Raw genomic sequence first — 25137 nt, 5'->3', positions numbered from 1 at the left:
TTGGTACGAATTGAGATAAACATCCACATATGAATCCAGTTCAGATGGTGATGGTGAGGTTTAAAGAGTATTTGCATCTATGGCTGAATCATAAGGATGAGTCAAGGTCCAGGCTGGGCTTCCTGCAGCTGTCAGACAATGGTGTTGAGGGCGATAACCACCTGTAGGCAGGGATCTGAGTCCTCTGGTAGGAATCATTTTGTCCCGCCTGCAGACACAGCTCCTTGGTGGCCTCTTCAGACGCTCGGGGCACCCAGAGAAAGCGCCAGCTTTGTGAACTGAGTGAATCATCCCCACGGCCCTTGGCCTGAATTAAGGCAGATAGCCCCTCCCTTCCTTCCTTCCTTCCTTCCTTCCTTCCTTCCTTCCTTCCTTCCTTCCTTTCCTTCTCTCTCTCTCCTCTCTTCCTTCCTTCCATCTCTCTCTCCTCTCCTCTCCCCTTCCTTCCCTCCTTCCTTCCTTCCTTCCTTCCTTCCTTCCTTCCTTCCTTCCTTCCTTCCTTTTTTGCTGCAAAAAGCTTTGTTGTTTCCATTTGGTCCAATGCATGGGAGAGAGCTTCAGGGTGGTTCAAAGACTGGCTAGTAGGGGTGGCTCAGTGGTTGAGCATCAACCTATGAACCAGGAGGTCATGGTTCAATTCGAGGTTAGGGCAGTTGCCCGTGTTGCTGGCTTGATCCTCAGTGTGGGGTGTGCAGGAGGCAGCCAATCAATGATTCTCTCTCATCATTGATCTCTCTCTCTCTCTCTCTCTCTCTCTCCCTCTCTCCCTCTCTCCCTCTCTCCCTCTCCCTCCCTGCCTCCCTCCCTCTCTCTCTCTCCCTGCCTCCCTCCCTCTCTCTCTCTCTCCCTCCCTTCCTCTCTGATATCAATAATATTTTTTTTAAAGATTAAAAAAAAGGCTAGTATTTCAGGGAGAGGCAAAAGCCAGACACCATGGGATGCAGAGGGGCCCCTCAAAGGCCTCTGGGCTCCAAAGGCTCCTAGTCGTGCTTGAGGGTGAGTCTCTTGAAGAGATGCTTGCCCAGCCCAGCGTGGGGGCCGGCAGCCTGCGGAGGTGAGTCAGCTGTAGCCCATCTCTTTGATGAGTTTCACCTCCTCACCCCGGAAGTGATTCTGCAGGAAGTCACAGAGATGGGGGTCTGTGCGGGTAGGACCCAGGGCCTGCAGCTCCACAAGGGCCTGGTTCAGGTTCCTCTCCAGGCCAGGGCAGCGTCCATGGTGTCCTGAGTTTTGCCCACTCCTCTTGGGAGGCTTCAGCACGTCCTGGAAGAGAATGTGGCCCCCGCGCTGGTTTTGCGTCTTTCGGAGGCGGTGGGAGCCCTCTCGCTTTTTCTCCAACTCTCGGAAGAAGTGGCCCACGCCCTGGAGGGCCACATCCTAGCGGTGGAACTAGAAGCCCAGAGAGAGGTAGGTACGGAGGCCCACAGATGCAGGTCGGCCAGGCATTGGCCGCAGCCTCCACCTCGGTGGAATAATTCTGACGAATCTGGGAGCTCATGGTTGTTTGGCAATAAGGAGATAAGGTAGAAAACAACCGGGGTGTTGGCTGGTCCCGGAGGTGGTTCTGAAGGTGGTGACTGGATAAGATGCTGGAGAGTGGCCGGAGGCTAGAAGAAGGGATGTCCCTGGGTCTGGGGCGTCCAAACACTGTTGAAGCAAGAGACAGATCCAGGACTGCCGAGGGCACTGTCGCCAGCTTCTTTCTTACCTAGCCCAGCCGCTTCTATTAGATTCCAGGACCACTGGGTAGGTGTGCGGTGTGACCCGGCCGGATGTGACCTCCTGGCGGCCAGGCAGAGGTATGGGGGGTGGGAGAGACTAGAGATACACCTGGGCAGGGATGAAGGTCGCTAAACTTCCTCAAATGCTTCACAAATGGAGGCGCTAGCTGGGTGGCGTGGGCCAGGTCACTTAATCGCTTTGAAAGTCTTCATTTAAAAGAGACAGTGGACCTAGCCGGTTTGGTTCAGCAGATAGAGTGTCAGCCTGCAGACTGAAGGGTCCCAGATTCAATTTCGGTCAAGGGCACATGCTCAGGTTGTAGGCTCGATCACCAGTAGGGGGCATGCAGGAGGCAGCCAGTCAATGATTCTCTCTCATCATTGGTGTTTCTATCTCTTTCTCCCTCTCCCTTCCTCTCTGAAATCAATAAAAACATATTAAACAAAATAAAAGAGACAGTGGCTGGAATAATTGAGTAGCATTGGCAGGACATCCAGGACAGAGTCTGGTACATAGCAGGCATTCAAAAAAGGTAATACCTCCTCCAAATGCAATTTAAATCAAAGCACCATCTATGGCATTGCCTCTGAGAGAAACAGACTTAGGAAGCTCAGGCCCGCATCCCTCCTCTAAATACTGTGACTGGATGGAAGCCTTCGCGTCCTGCCAGCCCATGCTCATCCCCATGGTTACCTGCACCGTTATAATCGGCCCTCCATTCTGATAGAGGAGAGGCTTCATCTTGGGCAGAATGACTCCCAACCACGTGTCCACAGCTGCCAGGTAGTCTGGAACGCAAGACAGGTTTAACACCATCACGCACCTTTTAGCACAAATAGACACAACACAGCCTTATTACTCTGGGGCTGCCAGCAGAGATCAGAATATGCTGGATTCAACAACTACCTTCTGAAACAGGGCAGCGACATGCCCCAAGAGTCAGATGAAAGTTGTCTTGCAAGGAGCTGTCTCCTCAGTGGACAAGGACCAGTATGCCTGGTATCTGCCCCTGTAGCTAGGACAGAAAGCCTGGAGGCATCCTGCCAGTGTGTGTTAAGTGGAAAAAAGAGGACTGAGCCCTGGCTGGTGTTGCTCAGCGGTTAGAGTGTTGATCTGCAGACTGGAGGGTCAAGGGCACATACCTGGATTGCAGGTTTGATCCCTGGCCCCGGTTGGGGTGCTTGCAGGAGGCTACCAATCGACGTGTCTTTCTCACGTCGATAGTTTTCTCTTTACTCTCTCTGTCTCTGTCTCTCTCTTACCCCCTCTCACCTTCTCCCCTGTCCCATTCTCTCTAAAAATAAATGGAAAAAAATATCTTCTGGTGAGGATCAACAACAAACAACAAAAAAGAAAAGAGTGACTGAATGGTGTCTCCTCCTCTCTGTCACAGTAGGTTTTTTTCCCTTTGTACAAGTAAGCTCCAATGAATTATATATTTACCTTGTCTGATGGGGATAATATAAAGTTGCCAGCCATGTTGCCGGATTAAATGAGATAATACATATGAAAACACTAATCATATACTAAGGGTGCAAAATGTGAGGGGAATACACTCAGAAGGAAATGTGCCCACAGCATCACGCACTGGCCTTTTCGATAGTAAACTTAATCCGGTCAAGGGCGCATGCTTCACCACCATCGCCACTACCAAGAGAAACTGAAGTCGTCAGAAGCTAGAAATGCAGTGTATCAGGGCTTACAGCTAAAATAATATCTAGTGGTTTAAAAAGTCAAGAACAACGACCTATCATTTACATCTGCAAATGGAGATAAAGGGATAGAAAGCATCTTAGCTACCGAGGAATCCAGTGACATCTTTCCAGCTACTGGGCCTGCCATGGGGATTAGCAAGATGCTATCCCTGGCCCTGCAATATTCTAAGAATGTACGAGGAGAAAGCATTGAAGTCACTCGGTCAACCGCAAACAGGGCCCATTGCCAATTCAAAGAGTTATCAGTTTGTCAGCAAGATCTGGTCAAGTTCAAGAAAGTCTATTTCCTACACGTGCAGTGTCTGGCGTCCTGCAGTGGATAACGATAAACACTTTCACTAAACTTTCAGAAGTGTCTGCACAGAAGGCCCCCAGCCTTCAAAACACCTGATTCTCACGATATAAGTTGTCTATGCGTTCATAAATTCTCTTAAGGCATCTGCCACAACTTACCTGGATCAGACGAACGAAGAACAATATTTTCCTTCTCTAAGAGCCACGCCGGTAATCCTCCCTAGGGTAGGAAAGCAAAAAAGGAAACCAATGTCAGGTCCATTTTGTGAAAGGCACTCAGGGGAGATAGAAATGACTGCTAGCAGTGAGGGAAGAAAGGTTCCATGGAGAAGGGGTATTTTGAGTTGGGCTTTCTAATCTGGAAACTTTCAGGGAAAGTAGAAATTGTAACGTGGTAAAAATAAGATCACTCTTTATGAATACTAATGGTTTGAGAATCAAAGCCTTAGCTCTAGATTAATTCCACTTAGCTTCACAGCTAGCCTGTGGGGTAGACAGAGTCCCCACCATTACCTGCTTTTTTCAGATGAGGAAACTGAGCTAAGTGAGTGACCACCAAGAGGAGGACCCACCCCTCTGACCCTTACCTGTTCCCCTCTGCTTAGGCGTCTCCTAAGGGAAAAGACACCTGTGTGGCTACAGTCACAGGCTCCATGTTATCTGGGACTAGAGACTTACTTAAACTGCTTGAACTCCCTTTCCCCTGGTTCCCTGCCTACGAGCCCACTGGGTCACACACAGCAGGCAGGCAGAGCCCAGCCTCGCCACACTCACCATCTCCCACTCCGCACAGATGTAGGGTCCAGGCCTCAGGATAACCAGCAGCCCCAGCTCGTGCGCCAGCTGAATAAAATGCTCCACGTCATGCTCCTCGGAAAACTGGTACTGTCCTGGCTGGGGCTCGTGGAAGTTCCAGGGCACGTAGCTGCCAAGACACACACAGCCCCTTCCTGGAAACGGCTCAGAAACCCAGATGTCCTGCGTGAATTTCTGCAGAGCTATGAACTTGCAGGACGCACAGGCCTCTCCCTGGGGCAGCCTCTCGGGAAACAGGCCTTGTTTCGAGTTTTCACAGCGGCTACCCAAGCGAATCAAATGTGGGGGGTGGGGGTGGGGGTGGGGGGGGGCACACTTTCAAGTTTATGACCCACAAAGAATGTCCATTCCTATTTACTGTTTGACTTTAAGAAAGATACAGAATTATATGAACACGAATTATTAATATGTAAAAGTTACATATACCTGTGAAAAGCTTAGGAAAAATGAAAATATCTGTGCTAAAGTAGTAACATATACATATACATATACATATACATATACACATATATATATAGTCAGAGCCACTTAATGATTGGGATAGGTTCTGAGAAATGTGTCATTAGGCAATTTTGTCATTGTGCAAACATCATAGAGTGCACTTATAAACCTGGATGGCCTAGCCTACTGTTCCTAGGCTACAAGCCTGTACAGCAAAACCACACGTAATTAAATCAAGCAGGAGAGAACATGAAGCAATCAAGAGACATGGTAGCCCTAGCCAGTTAGGCTCAGTGGATAGAGTGTTGGCCTAGGACTGAAGAGTCCTGGGTTCGAATCTGATCAAGGGCGCATGTCCGGGTTTCGGGCTCGATCCCCAGTAGGGGGCATGCAGGAGGCAGCTGATCAACAATTCTCTCTCATCATTGATGTTTCTATCTCTCTCTCCCTCTCCCTTCCTCTCTGAAATCAATAAAAACATATTTTTTTTAAAGAAAGATAGAGACACTGTAAACACGAGATGGATGAGGCTGAGGCTGGGGTAACATGGCATACTGTTTTACAGCAAACTCTTTTTTTTATTAAGTAGAAAAAGTACACCCTAAGAAAACACTAAAGTATAGTATAGTAAATACATTAACCAGTAACATGGTCACTTGCTATCGTTATCAAGCATTAGGTACTGTACATACTAGTGATTGTATGTGCTGCACTTCCGACTGGCAGCACAATAGGTATATTCACACCAGCATAACCGCAAACACACGAGGAATGTGTTGCACTTCAATGTTGCAATGGCTATGACGGCAGTGGGTGACAGAAATTGCATAGTTATATCTTATGGGACCGCTATCATACAGGAGGTTTGTCTTTGAAACGTCATCATGCATAACTACACGTATTTTTTGAAAAGTACTTTTTATTTATTTATTTATTTTAAAATATATTTTATTGATTCTCCACAGAGAGGAAGGGAGAGAGATAGAGAGTTAGAAACATCGATCAGCTGCCTCCTGCACATCTCCCACTGGGGATGTGCCCGAAACCCAGGTACATGCCCCTGACTGGAATCGAACCTGGGACCTTTCAGTCCGCAGGCCGACGCTCTATCCACCGAGCCAAACCGGTTTCGGCTGAAAAGTACTTTTTAATAAAAATGGAAGAAGCTTCAACCCCTTTGTCCTCCTGACAGAAGACTTTGTCAGGAACACGACACAGGAGATAAAATGACAAAAGTCCCTACCGGCATCCCTGACTGCCTACAGCATGGAATATAAATTTAAATACGAAGCCACCCATGGCCATCACAGAGGTCTCTCTGATGACACTGGCTGTGTCCTTCTTTTTAAATTTTTAATATTGTTATTGATTTCAGAGAGGAAAGGAGAGGGAGAGAGAGATCAAAACATCAATGATGAGAGAGGATCATTGATTGGCTGCCTCCTGCACGCACTCTACTGGGGATCGAGCTCACAAACTAGGCATGTGGCCAGACCGGGAATTGAAGCGTGGCCTCCTGGTTCATAGGTCGATGCTCTAACACTGAGCCACATGGGCTGGGCTGGCTGTGTCCTTTTTCCACCATCCTAAACTTTTAGGGTCCCCTGGAATAGAGTCTTGGTCCCCTTGAACACAGGGTTGAAACTACAGACAGACCCCAGTGGCCTTACAACCAGAAAAACAAGTGGGGTTCCCCCTAAATTATCTGTCCCGGGAATCTGCCTCTGGGTTTTTCTCACCCTTTAGTTTTGCAAAGTTATCGGCAATTCACATCAGCAGTGCAAAAACCAGAGTGGCCAGCCACCCCAGTTCTTCCCAATTAGTCACCTTGCAACAGCATGAAAAGAGATGAGGAGAGATAGCTCCTGGGGTAATTCTATAACCCCAGGCGATAGCATGAACTCAGAAGAACCCTGAAAACAAACTGGGTTTCTGGAATCTACCTAACAAGGAATATTCCCCTATGAGCTGAGAGAAGTTATAACTACTTACAAACACCCTTATCTTCAAATCCTAGATGGATCTCTGGCCAAAGACATGTGCCTGGGCAAATTTCAGTGTCACCAGCTGTACATGGGAATGGTAAGACCTTGAAGAAATGGAATCATTCATGTCAAGTGCCCTGCACATGGCAAACGCTCAATCATTGATACTTCCCTTTGCCTTTTTAATCTGATACTCGTATGATTTCTGGCGACGACGTTCAAGATTGGAAGAGGTGATGAATTACCCCGAGAAGCCCCTCCCAGAACACCGGACAACACCATTTCCCATCCTGAGCAATGAAATAGCTGCGCTGAGAAACGCAGCTGTACTCTCTCTTCGGGTGTGGCTGCCCGGGCCCAGGTGAGAGCCCAGTGTCCTCCTACTTACATCTGGATGGCGTTCAGCCCAGCCATCTTCATCTTCAACAGCCGGTCCTTCCAGTAGAAGCGGGGCACACGGAAGTAGTGGATGCTGCCCGAGATGTAGCGGAACGGCTGGCCATCCTTGCGGAAGCAGTTGTGGCTGTAGTCGATCTCAAAAGTCCTCTGGGAGGCATTCTACAGGGCAAGAGTGAGACCACGTGAGAGCCTGAACCTGCAGCAATTTTGCGGGTAGACACTTTGAGAGTGGCAGGTAACTCCCTGCCTATTCAATTGCGTAATGGAGGGAATGTTTGGTTTCTGGGCTACAGAACAAACCACAGCTAAGCCAGGTAGGCACTCAGGTAACAGAATCACCAAGCAGGACCCACGTGCAGGATTCCACAGGGCTCACCTTCCAGAGTCCAGCACCGATCTGACAGTCGGTGGCTGAGATGCAGGAGTTCTATCTCCAAAGGGAAAACCCTGCTGGCGGTGACTCTTCTCTTGGTGTAGCAAAGCCCAGGATGCCCGGAATACAACACACAGACACACAGACACACAGACACACAGACACACACACACACACACACACACACACAGACACATACACAGATACACACAGATACACACACACACACGCATGCATCCCTCCCTCCCTATGGCTGTGACCTGCCGGAGCACTGGATGTACCTCAACAGTAATATCACTGGGCTGAAAGCAACAGATTAGAAGTCCTGAAGCCTCATCCTAGGTATTGCTCTAAGTTCCACCTGCGTGGAACCTGGGCAGGTCCCTCTCTACTGCCTCCTTTCATCCAAAAACATGCAGGATGTCAGACTGAGTGAACTGTAACGCAGTATTTCTCACATTGTGGGCTGCGACCCAGTTTGTGAGTCATGCACTCAGCTTGGGTGATGATGGGCACCTTTTGCTAATAAGAGAGACTAGAAAACAGAGTGTATTGCACGTAGTAAAGACAAGTATTATTTTATGAAACTTTCATTATACATGTATACATAGAATTGCATATGTACGTAGGTCTCTACGTGGTTGCAATGTAACATGTATTTCTAGCAGTCAAATCACATTTTGAGGAACACTTGGCACGACTTCAGAAACTAGAAATGCTAGGATTTGAAAGGGAAGGTCTCAAAGGAGAGGCCAACAGGCAGAGGGAAATACTGTCCCCTGGTGGGTGAAAAAGGTAGCAACAAGCCACAGGTGCCACCAGGACTAGGGCTACAAGAAAAGTTGGTAGGACTCCTTGTGCATTTTTAGGCTTTCAAAGGTCACAATATGAATTTTTTTTTAATATATTTTATTGATTTTTTACAGAGAGGAAGGGAGAGAGATAGAGAGTTAGAAACATCGATGATGAGAGAGACATCGATCAGCTGCCTCCTGCACATCTCCTACTGGGGATGTGCCCGCAACCCAGGTACATGCCCTTGACCGGAATCGAACCCGGGACCCTTCAGTCCGCAGGCCGACGCTCTATCCACTGAGCCAAACCGGTTTTGGCATAATATGAATTTTTTTAAAATCTTTTTTTTCATGGCAGCATCACAGTCAGTAAGAGCTTTTGCGGGGAGAGGGCCTTGACGTCATATCTGAAGCAAGGGTGACAGCACGTGTTCCAGATCCAACATGGTCTGAAGTCCAACAAGGGCATGGAACACTGTGACTATAAGTTAAAACACCCCAAGTAGATTGCTTTGGGACAAATGGAAAGCTTTACTGTCTGTGAATTACATCTCAATAAAGCTACCCCAAAAATAAGGACACATAAATAATCATAAAATAATCATTTTAATGGCAATTTATTCTTCTAGTAAACCAAGGCTTTAATTTCCATTCAAAGGCAAGATACTCAAACTCACAAAATACAAAAATAATTTGATATACCGATTTTTAAAAAATATATTTTTATTGATTTTAGAGAGGAAGGGAGACGGAGAGATAGAAACATCAAAGATGAGAGGGAATCACTGATTGGCTGCCTCCAGCAGGCCCCCCACTGGGGACCGAGCCTGCAACCCAGGCATGTGCCCTTGACTGTAATTGAACCCTGGACCCTTCAGTCCACAGGCCGACGCTCTATCCACTAAGCCAAACCAGCTAAGGCCAGATACCCCAATTTTGAAAACCTTTTCAGTGCATGTATATGACAAAGTGTCAAGTAAGGATTTCTCACAAGTTCTGTGAGTTCAAGGGTGGCCTAGGAGTTGGGAATATTCGTTGAACAAACAAGCCTGAAGGAAGTAAGCAACTTTGGCAGAATGGGGGAAAAGGAAAGGGTTGTTTGAAGTCCACACGTCTAGGAGAAGGGATTCAGAAAAGCCAGGGAGGAATTGGCGAGAAATTATGTTGGCGGATGATAGAATCTGGCTTTTGTCCCACACAGTGGAACCTCATCCTGTATTTAAAACAACCTCAAAATCCAGCCCAAATAGCTCCCTACCATCTGTTTAGAAATATTACCAAGTACCTACTGTGTGCTGAGTAAGCACAGACCACACAGATGTGACCACAGCCCACATGCTTCCCTCTAACAAGGAAGAAACCCAAGGGTTAACCCAGTGAGGCCTAGATGATAAAGATAAGACCATCACGTTGTGCGCCTTAAACTCACACAATGCTATCCATCAGTTATATTTCAATAAAGCTGGGGATGAAAAAGGATTTGAGCAGAATGTTACAGCAGTACTCAATGACATGTAACCCAGGCATGGGGGGCGGGGGGGGGGGGCAGGGAGTGGCAAGGGAAAGTTTCCCAGAGGAAGGGACACCCCAAACTGTGGTTCTCAACCTTGGCCACACGTCAGAATCACCTGCAAAGTTTTAAAAATAGCAAAGTCAGGCCTCACGCTCTAGACATTCAGATTTTAATTGATCTTAGGTGGAGCCCAGGCACTGGTATTTCTTAAAACTGCCCCAGATGATGTAATGTGCAGCAGAGTTGAGAACTACTGGCCTGTCGGCCGGTGTAGCTCAATAATTGAGTGTCGCCGTGACCGGTTTGGCTTAGTGGATAGAGCGTCAGCCTGCAGACTGAAGGGTCCCGGGTTCGATTCCGGTCAAGGGCATGTACCTTGGTTGTGGGCACATCCCCAGTGGGGGGTGTGCAGGAGGCAGCTGATCGATGTTTCTAACTCTCTATCCGTCTTCCTTCCTCTTTGTAAAAAAATCAATGAAATATATTTTTTTAAAAAAAGAATCAAACCTGTGACCTTTTAAAAAAATAATAATAATTGAGTGTCAACCTATGAACAAGGAGGTCACCGTTCCTGGTCAGGGCACATGCCTGGGTTTGGGCTCCATCCCCAGTAGGGGGCATGCAGGAGGCAGCTGTTCAAAGATTCTCTTCATTGATATTTCTATCTCTCTCTCTCCTTCTCTCTTCCTCTCTGAAATCAATAAAAAAAAATTTTTTTAAAGAGAGAACTACTGGCCCTATTTGGTTTGGCTCAGTGGATAGAGCATCGGCCTGCGGACTAAAGGATCCCAGGTTTGAATCCCAATCAGGGCACATGCCTGGGTTGCAGGCGATCCCCAGTGGGGGGATGTGCAGGAGGCAGCCAATCAGTGATTCTCTCTCATCGTTGATGTTTCTATCTCTCTTTCCCTCTCCCTTCCTCTCTGAATCAATAAAAATATATATTTTTAAAAAGAGAGAGAGAGAGACAACTAGTCGCCTAAATGAAACCCTAGGGTGAAGTAGAGTTGACCACAGGGAAAGGTGATGTAGGCAGAGGAAACTGTGTGTGAGACTGGCAGAGAGGGCAGGCTGCAGGGAAGGGAGACAGCTGTAGACATCAGCACAGATGGAGCATGACAGCTGCTGAAACAGAGATGGGCAGGGGCCAGATGGAATGAGCCCTGAACTCCAAGTTCAAGGGGCCTGGACTTTATGCCAAGAGCTATGGAGAGCAATTTAAACAGAAGAATGGCAGGCTTTCAGATATTCAGGACACTGGCCTTTTATGGAAGTGGCAAAACAGGAAGCAGAGACCTGGATCATGGTGGTGACAGAGGGGTGGGCCGTGGACATCAGGGAGAACTAATAGGACCAGGGGCTTGGTTAGGTGTAGGTGTAGGACACAGGGGCTGAATTGTAGAGGCTCCACTGGCCCCAGGTGGAAAATTTCGAGCATTTTTTTTTTTTTTTTTTTTTTTGAGAAAGAGAGAGAGGGGGTAAGGGAGGGAGAGAGAGAGAGAGAGAGAGACTTAAGAGACATATCAACAGGAAAGAAAAAAAAGATTGCATGGATATTAACAGCTATGACGTTTGTAACAATACACAGAGTGGGGGAAATTCGATTATCATCTTTGGAGATCGCTAGATTACTCATTACTCTGAAAAATGATCTTGGCAGAATCATGGCTGTTGCGTAGAGTGAGAACCACAACACACGTCCTCATGTAGGCTTTTGCTTCTTTCCACCTGTCCCTCGTTTCTGCGCTCCTGAGTTAGTTCTCAGACCACCTGCACCGGAGCCCCTGCTTCATGTTATGCTTCCAGAGGAACCCGGATGAAGGTGTGGCCTACACAGCAGATGCTCAGGATGTGAGTCTGTACCTGGATGTCTCATATATGTCAAACAGCAGCAAGGCCCCTGCAGCTGGTGCTAAGTGGGTGGCGAGGCAATGCAAATACTAAGGCCCTCACCTGTGCTGGCCTTGGAGGAGGTACAGGCAGAAGGGGAGGGGTGGCATCTGCATGAGCTCTACCCCTGGAATGGGGTGTGTTACTGGTCATTGTAAGCACTGGGAGGTTGCCTGGCTTTTGTAACAGACTTGAAAGCTTTGAAGAGATTGGCTGACAGGCTCATGTAAGCCATCCACTCTGAGCATCCTGTGAACACCTGAGGCTTCCATGACAATAATTAGAGACCTACATCTCCTTCCAGAAAAGTAAGGCTCAGGACTTAATCATGGAGACGCTGATAGTGCATCTGGAGGGGTCAGAATAGAAAGCTGGATAGAGGGAAGTTTGCTGGCATGGTGCACTCTCCCATGACGTGTGAATTAGCATCTTGGTAAAGCACCTTAACCCCCCCTGTGCTGTTAGAATGGTTCTCCAGGACCTGGACCGGATACTGGCCTGCAGGAAATGAGCTGCAGATGCCAGGACTGCGTTGGCATCCTGAGGAAGGTATGAGATGGCTCACAAGCCACCATCTGACTGTACTTCCCCAGGACACTCCCTTCAGTGAGGAATGCCCCAGGGAGGAGCAACCTGGCATTTCTGAGAAGCCAACGAGCGTGTTGTCCTCTGTAGGAAAAGGGTGATAGAAGATGCTGCCTTGGCCCTGGGATCCCTAGTGTTTGGGGATTATGAGATTCTGACAATCAAAGAGAGACCATTTGACCGTCAGGAGTAGGTGGGTATAATGACAACAATGACCAGCAAGGCCAGAGTGGCAACCAGGTGTGCTGGCCAATAGCCATCTTAAGCAATGGCTCATGAACCATAGCGTTCCTAGAGGGTGAGATGGTTGGGCAACCAGCGAGGGGGTTGCTTGATGTGTCTAACAAGAAAAAAACAAATCAAGAACTCATGAGCCAAAGGCTGGTATCAGGTCCTGCAATGGAAAATTGATATCTTCCCCCAGTTGCCAGCTCTGACAGCCAATCGACTGAACAAAGGGCTGGATGTATTCCCATCAGGGAGGGCCCTGCGATGCCACTCCAAGTACTCTACACGCAATAGTTCCCAATCCTTCCCCAGGGGACTTAGGGTACCTGAGTCCTAAGGAAAGTGGCACCCCCAGACCTTCTGAGGATTGTTAGGTATGGTCTGAGCTGATACTGACACCAGAGGACCTGAAATGCCATCATTCTCCCTTACTGGGCCGGGGAGAGAGGGAGTCTTGGCGCCAAGTCCTTCTCACAGTGGGTCCAACAAGTCAGAGGACCCACCTGATGGCTATTTCACTGGTCCTGAGTGCACCTTGGGATGGTTTTACCTAACAACCCCCCAGAGCCCTCACCATGAGTGAGAGCCACTACGAAGGACAGGGCTGAGTGGAGGTCCTGGAACTGGACACCCCCTCCACTCAAGATGAATCAGAAGCAAGACCACAATTCCTCCTGAAATAGCAGATATCGTGCCCCCTCCACCAAGACTCACAGGACATCCCCATCACACCCCATTCAAATGACCTGTGAGTCCCAGTGAAAAACGGATCCTGGTGGATGATGTGGCCACCTACCCTGTGGGTGCAGAGAGGACTACCAGGAACAGTCAACAGAGCCTTTGGCATTAGGTTTGTGGCTAATGTTCTAATCTTTTCAAAACTATCAATAAAAAGGATCAAATGCAGCTTGTTTGTAAGTGGGCAGGACAGCAGTACACATCCTCTCTTGCCCCAGGGCCCTACTGACTGCCCCACTTTCTCCCAGAGACCTTGACTGTGAGGACATTCCATGGGCTGTCCCTCTGGTCTGATATATAAATGACAACATGCTATTTGGACCTGGGAAGCAGTGACAAGTCTCCGAAACTGAAGCTTAGAAAAGCAGACAGAGCCCTAGCCAGTTTGGCTCAGGGGACAGAGTGTCATCCTGAGGACCGAAAGGTCGCAGGTTTGATTCCCAGTCAAGGGCACGTATCTAGGTTGCAGGCTCAATCTCCGGTGGGGTGCGTGCAGGAGGCAATCAATCGATGTGTCTCTCTCCCACATAGATGTTTTTTTCTCTCTCTCTCTTTCCTCCTCCCTTCCACTCTCTAAAAATCAATGGAAAAATATCCTTGGGTGAGGATTAACAAACAAAGAAAAAAAAATAGAAAAGCAGACAGAGAGGATGGATATGGTGAGCCACAGAAGCAGCATCACCTGAGACAGCTTCCAATTAGTGACTGTCATGGTCAAGGTTAACAGGGAAAATCCACTTCATGGCTCCAAAATGACCTTTAAGGATATGAGAGGATCCGGCCTAGAGGAGCCAGCATTCTTAATATCTGTGCACGGTGGCACCACCAACAGAAGGTCAAGAAATGTGAGGGAGGAATGCAGAGTCCATTCCCCCCAAATGAAAAGAATGTAAACTTTGCCCTGTGTGCAAATTCCACCCCTTCTAAGTTAATTAGCACTGGGACAAAATGCTGAAGAGCCAGTTTTATTTCACACTTGCAGAGGTGTGGTAGCATCAGTACTTACAGTGCATGAGATCATAAAAAGCATGTAAAATAAAATCAATCCTAAGCAAGGCCAAGCCCACATCTTCCCAGGGTCCCTCATGGACATAATACATATATTATTGGAGGTAAAAACAACAACACAGCAGTATAAACAAGATACCCTCAAGACCAAATACACATTAGGGATTTAATACTGTCCAACGTAACATTTTTAAGTTATTTATTGAGTTTAGATTATTTCAGTAGTAAATAAGCATTAAAACCAAACCAACCATTAATCATAACACTGATATTTACACCATCAAGTAATGTGAACATCCCCCAAGTTTCCTAACCCTCGGGAATAACAATATTATATTTGCATTACTTGTGCACATTCCTCAACTATAATAAAGAAATGAAAGGAGCTCTGTGATTCCACACGTTAGGGGCCATGCTAATTATGTGAAGATGTGTCCTCAAGTCCCTCCCTATAATGCTGGTAAGCACTTACTCAATGGGTCTTCATCCCCTAAACCAGCGGTTCTCAACCTGTGGGTCGCGACCCCTTTGGCGGTCAAACGACCTTTTCACAGGGGTCGCCTAAGACCATCCTGCATATCAGATATTTACATTACAATTCATAACAGTAGCAACATTACAGTTATGAAGTAGCAACGAACATAATTTTATGGTTGGGTCACAACATGAGGAACTGTATTTAAAGGGCCAGAAGGTTGAGAACCGCTGCCTAAACCCTTTCAACTCACCCTAAAGACCCAAAAGCCTACAGAATTCCTGACATGAACTGTTCAGCTCTAAGGTGACAGAGCCCTAAGCCTCCTAGACTGTTAGCACCTACGGTTGACAGGAGAGGGATTAAGGAAAGGGGAAAAGATAGAGGTGGATGAGTCTTTATACACCATGGGCTTCCCAGACCCTTTAGTTCACAAAACAAAGAGAAAGAGAAGGAATATTTCAGATGACTATAACACAAACTTGAATTATTTCAGATCTATGTATCTTTCACACATGAAATGTCATGGAAACACCATTACATAAGTCAGGCTAGAGAAGCAAAACCACCACAGGGACTGGTGAGAATCGATATAGATCTGGAAAATTTGTAGATGAGCTGCTACATTCTATTTTTATTAATTTTGTTTACTAATTTATGTCTGTCTTATTCTGTAAAGATTTTTGTTGAGCATCCCAAAGGACTGTGGGCAAAGAGTGTAAGTTACGATGGAAGAGGAGGGGAAATGACAGATGGGGAAGAAATGGGCCCAGTTGGGACCAGTTCCCAATCCTCTAGGACTCGCAGACATTTGCAGACTTAATTCTGCCCCTTCATCTCAGAAAAAAAGTGTATAGTTTTTATTTTTAAATAAAAAATGTAAATATAAAGTATTTCTCAAATGATCTTCCACAAGGTGCCAAGACCATTCAATGGGAAAAAGACAATCTCGTCAACAAATGGTGTTGGGAAAACTAGATATCCACATGTAGAAGGATGAAGTTGGGCCCTTATCTTACATCATATATAAAAATTAACTCAAAATGGATCATAAGCTTCATGATGTTAGACTTAGCAATGATTGCTTGAGTACGACAACAAAAGCACAGGCAGCAAGAGTGAAAATAGACAAATGGGGCATCCATAAAAACTTCTGCACATGAAGGGCAATAGAGGGAAAAGACAGTCTATGGACGAGAGAAAATATCTGCAAATCACATATCTGGTAAGGGGTTAATATCTACACTCATAAAAGAGAACCATGAAAATTGGTGTCACTCCGCTACGCCCACCAGCCAATCAGATGAGCATGCAAATTAACCCAACAAAGATGGCAGCTAATTTGCATATGCAGGCCCAGAGCGAAGACTGAAGACAATGTAGAAGGGAGCCAAGCGCTGCAGAAGGGAGCGAAGCTGCGGACAAGCAAGGTGGGGACGGGGGCGGGGCTGGTGGAGGTGGGAGCAAAGCCCGCCTCGGCAGGTTTCGCTTCCTTCTCTGCTTCGCTCGGGCAGCAGGAAGCCCTATTCTTGCAGGAATCTTCCTGCAATGGGCCTGTACTACAGAATATAAAAAGAACTCTTACAACTCAACAACAACAAAAAGTCAAATAACCTGATTTTAAAGTGGGGAAAGACTTAAATAGACATTTCTCCAAAGATGATATACGAACATGATCGACAAACATATGAAAAGATGCTCAACATCCCTAATCATCAGAGGAATGCAAATCAAAACCACAGTAAGTTATCACCTCACACTACTAACAAACAAACAGTAACTAGTTCTGTGAAAATGGAGAGAAATCAGAAACTTTGTGCATTGCTGGTGGGATTATAAAATGATTCAACTATGGAAAACAGTATGGAAGTTCCTCAAAAAAATGAAAAACCAGAACTATATAATCCAGCAATCTGACTTCCGGGTATTTTTCCAAAAGAACAGAGAGCAGAGTCGCGAAGAGATATTTGCACTCCCATGTTCACAGCAGCATTATTCACAGTAGACAAAAAAAAAGGTGGAAGCAAGCCAAATGTCCACTGATGGACAGATAAACAAAATGTGACATATACGAAGAAATATTATTCAGCCTTAGGCAGTCTTGTCACATGCTACCACATGGATGAACACGGAGGACATGATGCTAAGTGAAATAAGCCATCACAAATAAACAATGCATGATCCCACTTATATATGGTACCCAGAGGAGTCAAATTCATGGAAACAGAATGTAAAATGGTGGTTATTAGGAGCTGAGGGAAGGGGGAAAGAGGAGCTATTGTTTAATGGCTATAGAGTTTCAAATCTGCAGGACAAAAAAGCTCTGGAGACCTGTTTCACAACAGTGTGACTATACTTAACACTACTGAACTATACCCTTAAAAATCATTAAAATGCTAAATTTTATGCTATGTGCTTTTTACCAGGTTGGGGGGTTGGGGAAGAGACAATTGAGATAAGCAGGAACAACTGAATACTAACTCTTTAGACAGTAAACTGTATTTGAATCCTGTTACTCACCTGTAACAGATACAGTTGCTTAACCCTCAGTGGAAAAAAACACTTGTATTGAGAAGTAGAAGACCTGGCTTCTAGCCCCCAAACCTCCTACTAGATAGTAGATGATAATAAAGAATTACTGTTAGTTTCCTTGGATATAATAGCATTATGTATATACTTTTCTAGAAAGGATTCATAAGGAAGTATTTTTGGGGTAAAATTATATTTTCTAAGGTTTTGTTTAATATTGTGCAGCCAAAAAAGAGAAACAGTGCAGGGCAGAGATAAATGAGAAAAGAACAGCAGAACAGTCACAGCTGTGGAAGCTGGGTGGTGAGCCCACGGAGGTTCAGGAGGTTGTTCTGTGTACTTCACGAAAATTTAAAAATTTTCACAATAAAAAGTTTTCAACAAAGGGAAAAAAGATGGAGGGGTGTTTGGGATGGATGACAGTGGGACTAATGCACTGACATTTTACAATAACAGGATCACAAGACACATGCCATTGTTAATTTCTTAAAAACGTTTCATTTTAACTTGCATTTACAGATTAAAAAAATAATAATAAACTAAAATAAAATTGAAAGAATTTTTCAAGCTCCAAGTAAATATTTCTCTCCACCTCCTCTAGCCATAAACAAAAGAAGAAGGTAAACGGGCGAAGGACAGAGGTGCGGACAGTGCCTCGGCGAGCGACCCTTCAGGGCCCTGTCTGGACGGTAACGGAGAAGTTCCGTGGAACACAAGCCAAGCAGGACTACTCCTTGGACAGGTAAGGTGGGCCTGTTCTGTGTCTAATGGAGAGGAATCAGTCACACTGCACTGGCAGGAAGGCCTGCTGTCAACACTTTGGAAATCAGAAGGGCGGTCTTCAGGATCCCATTATCCACCAGGCAGAGCGTGCACAGGAGACGTAACACAGGCCGAGGACACAGCCAACCCCCACAAATCACCGTGCCCAGCAGCAGGCGGCCCGGGACCCACTCACGTCCCCCAGGTTTGTCTGCTCCATAAACCCCTGGGCACCCGCACCCAACACGGTTCCTTAGCGAGCCCCACTGTGTTCACAAATTAACAACACTGAGTGCTTCCCTGGTGACTGTGCCACGTGCAACTCACACTGACAAGTCTCAGGACCCTCCCCACGAGACAGACTTGAGGTAGGCATGATCATTATCCCCATTTTAGGGCGAGGGAAACCGAGGCTCAGGGAGGTCGTCCCCTGCCCAACACTGCCTGGCGGGGAGCAGCAGGGTGGGCCTCGCCCGTCAGAGCGGTGCCTGTGGTCCCCGTCGGGAGAAAGGCTCTCGGTCACAAACATGTCAACACTGAGCCCAGGTCCTCAGTCTCCTCAGAGAGGCCTTTCCTAACAGGACTGCTTATTGCTACCCCAGGGGCAAAGGGTCTCTTGGTTCTGGCACAAGGGCCAGTCACGGTAGCCTCTGGTTGTTTTCCTGTGGGTCCAGTGGCCAGCAGAGATGGCCCTATGGTTCTGTGGCCAGAGTCCTAGGACAGTTCTACGGAGGTCAGACCAGGGGACTGGAAGCCGTCTGGTAGGAAGGATGCTCCCAGCACTGGGGAAGGGGGGGGGGGGGGGCGGGGGGCAGCCCGAGGCAAGGCCTCAAGGCCCTGCTGGAGCACAGGCGCCTGCCACTCCCTATGCAACTTCCCCACTGGGAGAGAGGGAGCCTGTTTCCCACCAAAAAAAAAAAAAAAAAAAGTCAGACCCAAGCCTGGGGTGGGACTCCAATTTCCTGACTCTTCCTCAGACATCCTACACTGAACTGAAACCAGCCCAAGTAGTTACACAGGTGAAGTGAAATTAGCCTCAAGCAAACCACTTTGAAAAGAATATCAGGTTCTAGGTCCTTGTTCTCTGACTTCTGGTAACTGTCTGAACCCTGAGCCACCAGATAGTGGAGAGAACACTTTCTTTGGGAGGTAGAAGACGTGGTTTCCACCCCAGAAACTCCCTGTCATGTTGCCAATGCCCTTTGCCTCCTTTCCTCATCTCTAAATAGGGAAAAGCAGCCTGTCCCTAGGGTGACCTCACCCAATTGTATAAAAGGAGGCAAACACCCTCTGAGTCCCCAGGCAGCACTATTACCATCACCTACCAAGGTGCTCTGTTTCTTCCCACCCCACCCCCAACCCCCAAGGCCCAGGAGAAGAAGACAGTAATAGCATCACTCCAGGTCTGGAATAAGATGAGCTCTGTATTCCAGCAGGTTTTGTCAGTTCTCTCAATAGAGGGACTCTGAGAGAACCAATGGGGAAAATAAATTCTTCTCCAGCAGCCAAAGGGGCCTCCATCTCGCCTGCTCTCCCAGATTACTAGCAACATGCCCTTTACCCAGAAAGCTCTGCACCAATGATTCTGGCAACTGCCTAAGTCCCAAAGAGGGTTTGAAAGGCACTCAGAGTTCCTTCCCTACTCTGCTTCCTAGAGGCATCCCTTTCAAGCAACCCCATGTTTCTTTCAGTTTATTCCTGGGAGTTCTGCAGAGAGGGGGGTTTACTCCACATCATCTGGACAATAGATGCCCGTTCTTACGCATGTGACTTCAGTGGCCTCACAAATGCATATAAGAAAGCAACTGGCCATCTACAGAGCTAACCTGACAGGCAGCCCCGCCACAAATCACTGTTCCAACCAGCCTGTGGCCAGGGTGTGTCAGCAGGGCTGGGCAGGAAAGGCTGGAGGGTGTAAAGCAGGCAACCCACCCTGAAGAGAGACAGAGAATGAGGGCAAGGGCAGAGGATGAGGGCGGGGCCAGGTTCAAGGAGCCCGCTGCAGGATGAGCTCCGTGATCTCTGCCCTGCTCCCCAATCTCATGGGGATCCCATAGTAGGCCGTGCCTGGGCTGACATATACAAATGTGGTCTGAGCCACTTGGTAGAGACCAGCAAAGAAGGGGTTCAGGAGATAGGCCGCCACATTCAAGGGGAAGATTTGCCCAGCATGTGTGTGCCCAGAAAGGATCAGGTTAATATCCGGCCGAGCCTGAAGGGCTCTCTTGGCAGCCAGGGGCTGGTGAGCCAGCAAGATGGTGGAATGGTCCAGGCTGCAGCCCCCGAGCGCCTTCTCAAGATCCATCCCGTGGCCAGAGTAGTGCAGGATGTCTGCTTCAATGTCATCCACGCCGGCCAAGCAGATCCAGTCGTCATCCTCGCCGCCACCACGCTGCGCCCGGGTGGCAGAAATCTTCACGTTCTCATTGTGCAGCGGCCTGACATTCAGGGTCTCCAGCAGCGCAAACCAGTTGCTGACATCTGACGTGTAGTATTCGTGATTCCCGGTGACGAAGTAGGTGCCCAGGCGTGAATGAAGCTGGCCTAAAGGAGCGACAGCCGTCCGCAGGATTGAGGCTTCTGAATCGCAGAGGTCCCCCACGATCACCGCGACATCCGGTTCCAGCACGTTCACCATCCTCACGAACATCTCCATCTTGGTCCTGCCCACGGTGGGGCCCAAGTGAATGTCTGAGAGGAGCACGATCTTGAGGTTGTCCATCGAGGTGGGCAGCTGACGGATGGGCACCTCCACGGTCTTCACCGCCGGGGGCTGGGCAGCATTCAGCAGCCCCGCTACGCTGAGCACGGCGGTCACGGCCACTGCCAGGGCCGGCCTGAGCGCCAGCTTCCTTGTCTTGTCCAGGCTGCCCACGACCCGACCACTGCGCCAGGCCAAGAGCTGGTAGGCCTGCTCCATGCCGCTGAGGGTACAGAGGAAGAAGAGCATGATGATGTACGCCCCGAGGCAGGAGTAGGCGGCCAAGGAAAAGAGATAGGGCTCCTCGGCCACTAAAAAGAGCATGGTGAAGAAACTGGAGTGGGCCAGGGCCAGAAAGGCCACGACTGCCATCTTCCAAAGATGAAGACAGGCGGACTGTGAGGCTGGGGAATGGCTAAGGTTGCTGACAATGCTACGCCAGATGTAGAGGGAGCCGATCAGCATGAGCGAGTTGGCAAACAGGGCAAGCTGCAGGCGGAACAGCCAACGCCAGGCCCTGACCTCGAGGCTCTCGGACAGGTAGGAGCGGGAGATAATCATGGACACGAAGACAGTGCCGGCAGCCAGGGCGGCCTTCCCGACCAGGGAGAGGTGCCTGAAGATCACCATTTTCTCAGCTCCTAAGAGGGTCCCCTGGCAGGTCCGTGCAGGTGGGCTCTGGAAGGTGAGTTCCTTAGAAAGGACAGTGGCCAAGGAGAGGGTTCCAGGTCAGGTCAGGTCCGCCTGCAACCAGGAACCCGCATCAGCTTTGTGGAATGTTAGGGCTTTCTGGTCCCCGTTCAAAACCTGAGGGTCACTTACAGGGGCCCAACCTGCCTAGACTCCACACCACCCATCGGTGGCCACACTTCATCATGGCAGTACAAACACAGTGGGTTGTAACATGATGGGCAGCTTTCATTTTCTTCTTTTCCGTTTTTTTTTTTTTTCCCACAAGGAAAAACGTATGGAATTTCTTTTACAGTAAGAAAAACGTTATTCTAAACCAGCGGTTCTCAAAGTGTGGTCTGCGAGACCCTTCCAGGGGTCCGTTTAGTTAAAATTGTTTTCATAATAATACTAAGCCATCACTGCCCTTCCCTTTCTCATTCTCTCATGAGCACACAGCGGAGCTTTTCAGACGCTCCGTGACGTATGCTATGGCAACACTGAATACAGGCGCAGTTAGGAGACTCCAACTGTCCCGGATTAAGACGGCCATGAAAGACATTTGCGAAAGTGAAAACTAATACCACTCTTCACCCTAAAATTCGGGGAGAAACATTGTTATTTTCCCAAAAAGTGTAAGTTTCTTAACATGTAATAGATTAATAAATATTTTTTAATTTTAATTCCTAGGACAGTTAAAAGTTTGAGAACCGCTGTTCTAAATAAATGTAAACAAGGGACCTAGCCGGTTTGGCTCAGTGGATGGAGCGTCGGCCTGCGGACTAAAGGGTCCCAGGTTCGATTCTGGCTAAGGGCACATGCCTGGGTTGCAGGCTCCATCCCTCCACAGCAGGGGGCGTGCAGAAGGCAGCCAATCAGTAATTCTCGTTCATCATTGATGTTTCTATCTCTTTACCTCTCTCCCTTCCTCGCTGAAATCAACTTAAAAAATATATTTTAACCCTTTGAGTGCCAACCAATATCCTAGGAACTATGCTAAAATTGCCAAGGCATTTTTGCTGATTTTACAGCAGTTTAGGAAAAAAATTATGAATCGCAAGTAAATGAAGTTACATATTCAAAAACGTAAGGAAACCTTTACTACATTTGTTTTCATCTTTGACATATATTGTTTGCTGATTGTATTATAAAATACTAGTAGAAAAAAAATCTGAACAAAACATGTTAAAATAAAATTAATGTTGACTTTGAATACATGAATGAAGATATTGTTTAACTTTTAATAAGATTTTGATAAAAAACCTAAAATATTTAGATAATAAAAGCAGACTTAGAACTGGACGCCATTTCGAAGCTTTAAGGCCACAAAATCTGAGTAAACTTCATAAAAATGCCAAAGGCCAATTTTAGAACTACAAACATTCGGCATCACAAGTAATCTGCACTTAGGTGCCATCTGTCAATAAAGAGTGAACTACTAGCATCTAATAGTGACACTGCAAGAGGAGTGGGATAGCACTCCCGGCACTCAAAGGGTTAAAAAAGATAAATGTAAACAAGGGATCACGGAAAGCTGTCCACTGGTAGCTTTCTTCAGCTCCAGGTCCAGGCAGGGACACTTAGACATGGAAGAATTCCCGGGGGGGAGGCCAGCCTCCCAGTGTGAGCCTTGGCACGGCAGTCGGAGGGCACCCCGCTGCTGAGCAACCATTGTTCAGGGGACTGCCCTGCCCACCAGCTCTTCATCTATAAACCCATCTCTCTCCCTTCCCACAGCCCACCCAAATATAAAGATCTGTCTCCCCGCCCACACATCTGTCTCTGCCACTGTTCCCATGGTTCTCACCTCGGGCTAGCTCTCACCTGGGGGGCTCCTCCAGGCCTCCTGGCCAAAAAAATCTGGGGCTCAGGAGCCACAGGCCCCAGTAGTCAGGGTAGCAAATACTTCATGTGAGCTGACGTTTTCCCAAGAGGAACTCTAAATTAAAATATGTTCAGTAGGCGTTTCCAAATACTTAAGATTCTTAAGCTCTGGGTTTCGTGGAAATGTGTGACTTTGCTCTAGGCAAGTTATTCTAAGCCTTTGATCAAAGGGTATGATTTACAGGTCAATGGGCCCGAATTTCACCACTTCTACTTAAAACGTGCCCCGGACTCGGCCCACCCAGACTCTGGAGGAACCAGAGTTGGTTGGCGGAATGTGCAAAGGGGCTGGTGCGGTTTCAATTCCCTGTTGTTCTTCTCCCGCCAGACGCGTCCCCCCTCGCCTACTCGCTCCCACAGACCTCCCTCCAGCAGCTCAGGCTGCCACCTGCCGCCCGCCCGCCTCCAGCCCGCCCTCGGCCTCGACCGCCAGACCCGGAAGGTTTGGAAAATCCAAGTCAAAAAGAGGAGGCGGCGGGGAGTGGCGAGAAGGGCACAAGATGTTTGGTAAGAGGACGTCTCGAAAGCAATGAACCCAAAGTTCCCATTGCGGGGGGGGGGGGGGCTCCCCTGACCCCATTTTCTCCTTCCGGAGCGCCCCGCAGAGCACACACTGGGCAAGGGAGGGCGCCCCAAACCGGAGCCCAAGACTTCCTCCTCTCGCTCGCTATTTAGAATCCCCCCCTCCTGGAAAACTGCGAAGCTGGAAGCGTGTGGGCGCACCTCATCTCACCCCCCTCGTGGCACCTTTGGGGACCTGGGTCCCAGCGAAACCGGCGTCCGGAGGGGAACACACCAGCGACCCGCTACCGGGAAGGACGCACGCCCCACCCGGCCCGCCCCCGACGGGAAGGCCAGTCTACTGCCTGCGCTCCGCAGGCTGCTGGTCAGCGGCGTGCACCCCGGGAGCGCAGGACCACCGCCCCGCAGGACCCCTCTTGGCCGCAGCCCCAGCCCAGTCCTTCGCCAGCATGTCCCCTATCAGTGCATCCCCGCGTGGGGATCCCGTGGACTTACCCGAAAGCTGCGCGCAGTCCCTGGCAACAGCGACACCAGCAACAGAGAAAGGATGCGCTCGACCCCCAGCATGTCCACCCTCCAGCTACCCGGCTCCGCCGCAGTCGGCGCTGGGGCCAGCGGCTCAGCGTCACTAGACAGAGGACCCGCGGCCTGGCCCCGCCCCTCGCCGGTCCTGCCCGCTGTCCCCGGGCCTGCTCCGCCCCGTGCTCCGCCCCGCGACAGCTGACCCGGGGGCGGGGGAACCCGCGCAGGACGAGCCTGGAGGGCGCGTGCAGCCTTGTGACACGAGGATAGTGTTATCTGGCCCTAGTCGGCCTCAGACCCTTTGCAGAGGCAATCCGGAGGCCCCGCTGTCAGCAGCTAGATAACTCGCCCTGGGGTTGGACTTTAACCAGGGTCTCCTTGCCCCCTGGCTGCCTCTGAGGACAGAAGGGGGAAGCTGAGACCAGATAACCCTGAGTGCAGGAGATAGAATCCTAGCCCTAGGATTCTCGGGAAAACTCTAAACGAGGGGTCAGAAAATTGTAGTCCCTGGACCAACTGTATACCCGGAACTTGTTAAAAATGCAAATCCCAGGGCCTCACCCCAGGAACTT

General features: G+C 48.5%; 2 protein-coding genes across 2 annotated transcripts in view; both read right to left on the bottom strand.

The window, feature by feature from the left end:
• Nucleotides 1-24660, bottom strand: part of GLB1 (galactosidase beta 1) — a 65425-nt gene extending 40765 nt beyond the window's left edge. The window contains exons 1-5 of the mRNA XM_070391811.1: nucleotides 24539-24660; nucleotides 7362-7531; nucleotides 4506-4656; nucleotides 3891-3951; nucleotides 2416-2510 (exon numbers count right to left, since the gene is read on the bottom strand). Coding sequence (XP_070247912.1) covers nucleotides 2416-2510; nucleotides 3891-3951; nucleotides 4506-4656; nucleotides 7362-7531; nucleotides 24539-24610 — 549 coding nt within the window. The 5' untranslated portion in view covers nucleotides 24611-24660. The remainder of the gene's footprint in view (nucleotides 1-2415; nucleotides 2511-3890; nucleotides 3952-4505; nucleotides 4657-7361; nucleotides 7532-24538) is intronic.
• TMPPE (transmembrane protein with metallophosphoesterase domain) lies at nucleotides 19641-24617 on the bottom strand. The gene is made up of 2 exons (XM_070391812.1): nucleotides 24539-24617; nucleotides 19641-21712 (listed from the first exon to the last, which is right to left on the bottom strand). The coding sequence occupies exon 2, from the start codon at nucleotides 21596-21598 to the stop codon at nucleotides 20255-20257; it is 1344 nt and encodes a 447-aa protein (XP_070247913.1). The 5' UTR covers nucleotides 21599-21712; nucleotides 24539-24617; the 3' UTR covers nucleotides 19641-20254.
• Nucleotides 24661-25137: the final 477 nt, after the last annotated feature.

This window comes from Myotis yumanensis, unplaced genomic scaffold (assembly GCF_028538775.1).
Source record: "Myotis yumanensis isolate MYYU_CA2020_CCGP unplaced genomic scaffold, mMyoYum1.0.hap1 SCAF_14, whole genome shotgun sequence".
In the NCBI taxonomy this organism is placed as follows: domain Eukaryota; kingdom Metazoa; phylum Chordata; class Mammalia; order Chiroptera; family Vespertilionidae; genus Myotis; species Myotis yumanensis.
The sequence above is the reverse complement of the archived record's forward strand: the minus strand, read 5'-3'. Positions and strand labels throughout refer to the sequence as shown.

What these genes read in the sequence shown, in the direction of transcription:
- TMPPE (XM_070391812.1), bottom strand. Translation starts at nt 21,598, where the DNA reads ATGGTGATCTTCAGGCACCTCTCCCTGGTCGGGAAGGCCGCCCTGGCT.